Source organism: Acomys russatus, chromosome 15, assembly GCF_903995435.1.
Source record: "Acomys russatus chromosome 15, mAcoRus1.1, whole genome shotgun sequence".
NCBI classification, from domain to species: domain Eukaryota; kingdom Metazoa; phylum Chordata; class Mammalia; order Rodentia; family Muridae; genus Acomys; species Acomys russatus.
This window is the reverse complement of record NC_067151.1, coordinates 31,674,492-31,681,131: the sequence shown is the minus strand read 5'-3', so window position 1 is coordinate 31,681,131 and position 6,640 is coordinate 31,674,492. Positions and strand designations below refer to the sequence as shown.

General features: G+C 46.4%; 1 protein-coding gene across 1 annotated transcript; it reads left to right on the top strand.

The window, feature by feature from the left end:
• Nucleotides 1-4,510: 4,510 nt before the first annotated feature.
• On the top strand, nucleotides 4,511-6,337 carry LOC127198990 (RNA exonuclease 1 homolog). The gene has a single exon (XM_051156898.1). It carries the CDS (start codon nucleotides 4,511-4,513, stop codon nucleotides 6,335-6,337), a length of 1,827 nt encoding a protein of 608 aa, XP_051012855.1.
• Nucleotides 6,338-6,640: the final 303 nt, after the last annotated feature.

Below are 6,640 nucleotides of genomic sequence, written 5' to 3'. Positions count from 1 at the left end.
GAATGGAAAGACATCTCATGTGCATGTGTTAGTAGAATTTAACACTGTGAAGTGGCCATTCTATCAAAAGGTATTTACAGATTCAGTGTAGTCTCTATTAAAATCTTCATCTCCTTTGACCTGGACCAGCAGGCAGTTCTTCAGTGACAGGTCCTGAGAGGACCAGGTCAGAAGATGAGGAAACAGAAAAGCTGGGGTGACGACGTCCTGCATAAGCTGTGTCTTATTAAGAATGGTGGCACATGCCTGTAATCCCAGCACTCTGGGAGGCAGAGATAGGTGGATCTCTGTGAGTCCAGAACAGCCAAGGCTACACAGAGAAACCCTGTCTCAAAACAAAAACAGAACCCAAACCTATCAACAAACAAACAGCAGCAAGAACAAAAAACATTACAATAGCTTTTTAAAAAAAAGATTTATTTATTTATTTATTGTATATGAGTGCTTTATCTGCAGAAAAGGGCATCGGATCACATTATAGATGGTACTGAGCCACTATGTGGCTGCTGGGAATTGAACTCAGGACCTCTGGAAGAGCAGGAGGTGCTCTTAACCACTGATCCATCTCTCCAGCCCCCCCAAAAGGGACAGAATCCAAAAAAAAAAAAAAAGCTATCGTATATTGGGACAAAGTCAGCAAGAGGCTAATCAAGCAATGATTCACAAAGGGAACACAGGGTAGCCCAAGAGTTTTACAGATTGAGCACATGGTGGCCTTGTAATTAATAATTCCTGTCTGTTCACGGGGAGTAGGAACCGAAACCTTAACTCTTTCAAGGCCTTGGCCTGAGTCCTAGAATAGCCTTTTCAAGTCCACTCTTGAGCAAGGACACAGAACTACACTCCCTTTGTCCTTTCATCTGGGCCTTTTTTGTTGTTGTTGTTTGTTTGTTTTTCAAGGCGAGGTTTCTCTGTGTAGCCTTAGCTGTCCTGGACTCACTTTATAGGCCAGGCTGGCTTCGAACCCAGAGCGATCCGCCTGCCACAGCCACCCAAGTGTGGGGATTAAAGGTGTGTGTCACCATCGTCTGGCTCATCTGGGCCTCTTGAGAAAGCCTCGGATAAGTTCTGCTCTGAACATTATTCTTCAAAGAAATAGAAAAATACTACCATAAATTCATATGGAACCACAGAAGTTCTCAGATGGCCCAAAAGACCTTGAACGAAAAGAACAACACTTGAGGGATAACAATTCCAGATCTTAAGACACGTTTCAGAGCCTTAGTGGTAAATGTGAAACCTGAAACACCGAAACTGCTAGAAGATGCCACAGGCAGCACCTACATGATATAGGTGCAGAAAAGGACTTTCTGGATAGGAAATTGCCCAAGAATTATTAAGGCCAACAATTGACAAATGGGACTTCATAAAACTAAAAAGCTTCTAGACAACTAAAGAAAAAATTAAGCAGGCAAAGACTTAGCCCACAAAATAGGAGATAATCTTTGCCAGCTGTACATCTGACACAGGATAATATATAGGGAACATATAAGGAACCAAACAAAGTAAAAACAAAAAACAAACAAACAAAAAAACCAAAGACTACTACTAACTCAAATGACACATTCAAAAAGACCAGCCTGGAACTTGAACAGATAGTTCTTAAAAGAAAACACTGTGGGAGCGAGGGACACACACACACACACACACACACACACACACACACACACACACACACACGTATATACATATATTATACAGACCTAGTATGTTGCATTTTGGGATACATATGTATATACATATATGCATGGAACAAAATTAATGATCAAAGATCCCCTGCATTTAAAAGAGGGTAAGGAGAGGCATATGACTGTGCTTGGAGGGAAGGAAGGGGAGGGGAAATGACGTAGTTACAATTTCAAAAATAAATTAAAAAGTCACCATGGCCAAGGCAATTTACAAAAGAAAACATTAATTTGGTCTTAATGGTTTAGAGGGTACAATACAGTTCATGACGGCAGAGTGAGGCATGAAGGCAGAGACAGCTCAGAGCTCACAGATCTAACTGTAAGCAGGAGGCAACAGGAAATGATGCCCAAGTCTTTTGAAACCCTAAAGCCCTCATTCCCCATATATTGTCTTAGTTACTTTTCCTGTCACTGTGGTAAAATACGCTGATGGTTGGGCATTTCAGTTACAGTCCTGGGATGCCCACTGAGTAGTTATTTGGTGGCCAACACAAAATAGGCTAAAAGATTTTTTTTCTTTCTTTTGGTGTAATTTTTGGTTTCATTTTAGTAATTTTATTGTTATTTTGCTTGCTTAGATTTTCTTTTCTACTTTTTTTTTTTCCTCCCGAGACAAGGTTTCTTTGTGTAGCCTTGGCTGTCCTGAACTTATTTTGTAGACCAGGCTGGCCTCGCACACACAGCAATTTGCCTGCCTCTGCCTCCTGAGTGCTGGGATTACAGGCATGCTCCACCATGCCCAACTAGATTTTCTTTCCTTAATCTTTAGAGAGAAAGAATGTGAAGTTTGGTTGGTAGTAAGGTGGAGAAGATCTGAAGGTCTAGGGGAAGGAAAACATGGTCAAAATAAATTGTATTGAAAATTAATTTAAAATTATCCTGGCAAAACAAATTTAGGAAAGAAAGTGTTTCTTCTCGCTTACAATTCAAGGGTGCACTCCATCTTGGGGAGAAAATCAGGCGGGAGCTTGAAGAAGTTGATCCTGTGGAGCACAGGTAGGAGGGGCTCAATCCCTGCCCGTGTCCAGCTTGATCCCTCCATTTTAACCTATCCAAGTCTCATGCCCTGGGAATGGCTCAGGAGAGTGGGGTTTCCCACCTCAGCTAATCTAATTGGATAATCACAAATACACACTGAGGCTTGTCTCCTGGGATTATAGCTCCTGTCACTCTCATTACATTAACTGTCACTTTATGTTTAACCTAGATTATACATCCCATAAGAATTTGCTGATGGCACAGGCCTTTTATCCCAGCACTCTGGAAGTAGAGGTAGAGGATCTCTGTGAGTTTGAGGCCAGCCTGGTCTGCAAAGAGAGTACAAGACAGCCAGGGCTCTGTGTAACGGAGAAACCTTGTCTTGAAAAACCAAAATAAACAAATAAATAAATAAATAAAAATAAAAAATTAAAAACTGAAAAAATAAAATAAAAATTTGCCGAATAAAATCTATTCTTTCAAAAGTCCTAATTTTGAATAAAAGCATGTAGGGAGTCTGAGTAAATTATCTACATCCACACAGCAGAATTTGCATGCACAAAGATTCAATCCAGAGGTTTGAGACCAAGTTCCAGTGCTTCCTGGGTAAACTACCATATCAGGTTCTAATTGATTTGTTATTTTGAAATAAATGAAAAATCAATTTATAGTCGGGCATAGCGGCACACGCCTTTAAATCCTAGCACTTGGGAGGCAGAGGCAGGTGGATCCCTATGGGTTCGGGGCCAGCCTGGTCTACAAAGTGAGTCCAGCATAGCCAAGGCTAACACAGAGAGGCCCTGTCTCGAAAAACCAAAAAAAAAAAAAAAAAAAAAAAAAAAAGTCATTTATATCTTTCCCATTTGAGGCAAAGTCTTAAGAATAGTTTAAATATTTATGCTATTTTACTTCTCATTCATCTCGGTCATTGTGCAAGTGCTGTTGGTAGCCCCAGAGCACCAGAGGTCCCGGAAGCGTATATCAGATTACCTGGCTAGGGATGCTGTGTGATCCTGGCTAAACTGGGTTGAGTCTAGCAGCCTTAGTTTCTTTCTGTGTTGTCCCAAGACAATATCGGTTCTAGAGTTGTAGGGTCACTCAGACCAAAAGCCCGACTTTAAGGTCAAAGCTAGGAATTTAAAATCTGTTTGCTCAAGGCAGGGAATGCCCTTTATCTCAACACCGAGGAGGCTTAGGCAAGAGCTCATGCATCCGAAGTGGGCATATCGAGACTGTCTCAGAAATGGAAGAAAAGGGAGGGAGAGAGGGGAAGGGAGAGGAGAGAACCAATAGGAGAGGAGGAACCGAGGGGGAAAGAGGAGGAGGGGACAGGAAGGGAGGACAGAAAGAAAGAAAAGTAAAATATCCCCCAATCACCCAAATATAATCATAACCCTAGGGGCTGGCCACACACTCGAGTATATGAGCTGCAGAAATTGAACTCTGTGTGTTTAAGATAAAATGAGGAAACAAAGTGCCATGAATATGGAAGAGGGATGGTTCTGGAAGGAATCGAGGGGCGGTGATGATTAGGATCGAAATGCAATGTATGGACTTCTCAAAAGAAATTAATAAAGTTATATAAGATAAAGATCAAATAAACACGAGGGAGAATAAAGTGGAACCAGGAATACCAATTAATCCGGTCGCTACACCCTTCCTGGTAGGAGGGGCCCAATATTCCGGAAGCAGTCTAGTGAATAGTAGATCAAATACGATTGGGTGTGGTCAGAGACGGATTTCCGCCCACCGCCCTTTATATAAAGGCGGCTCCGAAGCCTGCGTCTTCTCACACACTTCGGTAGGCAAGGCGCTCGCTCCTGAGCTGCGGCTCCGAGGGCAGCATGAGCCAGAAAGCTACGGCACGAAGTTGGTTCCCACCAGAGCATTCCGAAACCAAGAGAGCCGTGTCCCAGCCAGTCGGGGATATCCTGTCGTCTTGCTACCAGAGCCCCTCAACATGTTGCCAGCCTCAACAGTTCGTGGTGGTCCAGATTCCTTCGCTGAGGCCTGGCTTTGGGGAGCACTGCGCCTGGCTCTTCGTTCCTTGGGAACTGCTGCACTGGCGACCCCAGCAGGTCGGGAGGAAAATACTGTGCTGTGAGTCTGCAATGTCGTCCTCGTTGTCTTCTGCTTCGTTGTCGTCGTCTTTGTTGTCGCCGCCACCATTGCCGTCCTCAGCTTCATCAGGAGAGAAGAGGAGGCTTATCCACATGGCCAGCCCCAGCGTGGCCATCACCACCACAGCTGCTAAAAGGACCTTCAGCAGCATCAGAGCCACGGCTCAGCCGCCATCACACTTCACCTACAGCTTCGCCCCGCTGCAAGCTGCCAACAGCCTTTCTTTATCTGGAGTGAAGAAGCCCATCCTTATTCAGGAGTTTAAGGACAAGATTCCGGCTGCCATGCGTCAGCACTACTTGGGCCTGTTCACAGAGGAGTGCCTTAAGTTCTCCTCTTCGCACCTGGAGGCCATCGAGAAGGCACAGTCAGAGGAGAAGGTGGTCTACGACCAAAGTCCCAGCAAGAACAAGTACCTGAATGTCGCCCTGCACACCCTGAAGAGACTCAGGGGCCTGGTTCCTAGTGCCGTTCCGGGTCTCACCAAGGCCACCTTATACAGCCGCCTGCAGGGCTACCTGCTCACGGAGGAGCAGCGCAAGGTGCATGGCTTCCCGTTTGCCAACCCAGAGAAGGCAGGGTTGGCAATGCTCTTCACGCCGGAGCAGAGGAGTAGCCTGACTCACAGGACTTGCTGCCGCTGTGGCACAGAATACCGCGTGTCATCCTCTGGCGGCTGCCTCGACTCCGAGCCCTGTGTGTACCACTGGGGGCGCGTCGTCTCCATCTCCGTGCCAGGAGGCTGGCAGGTGCAATACTCGTGCTGCTACGCGCCTGTTGGCGCCACCGGCTGCAAGGTAGCTAAGCAACATGTGCAGGACGGCAGGAAGGACAACTTGCATGGTTTCGCCAAGACCTTCCCGAAGAAGGACTGGGAGGCACACGCGGGAATCTATGCCCTGGACTGTGAGATGTCCTACACCACACACGGCCTAGAGCTCACCCGCGTCACAGTGGTGGACACAGATTTATGCGTGGTTTATGACACCTTCGTCAAGCCGGACAATGAAATCGTGGACTACAACACCATGTTTTCAGGAGTGACTGAGGCAGACCTGGTGAGCACCAACGTTAGGCTGCGTGATGTTCAGGCGGTGCTTCTTAGCCTGTTCAGCACTGAAACCATCCTCATTGGACACAGCCTTGAGAGTGACCTGCTGGCTTTGAAGTTCATCCACGGCTCTGTGGTAGACACGTCCGTGCTCTTCCCGCACCACCGAGGCTTCCCCTACAAACGTTCCTTGCGGGGCCTCATCTCTCAGTACCTTAACCAAATGATCCAGACCGACAGCGGTGGGCATAGCTCCATCCAGGATGCCAGTGCCTGCATGCAACTGGTGACCTGGAAGATGCAAGAAGATGCCAAGACCTCCAGCCTGCCTCAGCACCAGGCCGCTTGCCAGAAATGCAACTCTCTACAGAAGCTGCGGGTTTGCACTAGTCGACACACCCAGACACCCAAGACGATGGAGATACCCAAGATTCCAGACTATCTGCACCTGATTGAAGGAGACTCAGACCAGCCTCACACTCACCCACCAGAGACTTGAGGACTTCTGTGCACATGGATTACCGGATGTGGGAGCGAGGAGTAGCCACCATACAGTTAAACTTTTAGTGCAAGCCTGACACCTTTGCCGAGTTATGCTACCGAGGTGAGTACTGCTTGCTCTATTGAGGGTGTGAAAACCCTTTGCACAGAATGGCTTTAGTTAAGTCAAGTCACACTCAACTAAGGGGATAAGGAGGAAGTATTTCAGCTGGTTCCAGAACTCTCTCAAAGTGCTGACCAAGGAAAACAGTCAGCTTGCCTGCCTTAGAGGTGAGACCATTTTGATTCGACAAGTGTCGCC

Bases quoted from the DNA above. Each gene is read 5' to 3' on its own strand.
- LOC127198990 (XM_051156898.1), top strand. From the start codon at position 4,511: ATGAGCCAGAAAGCTACGGCACGAAGTTGGTTCCCACCAGAGCATTCC.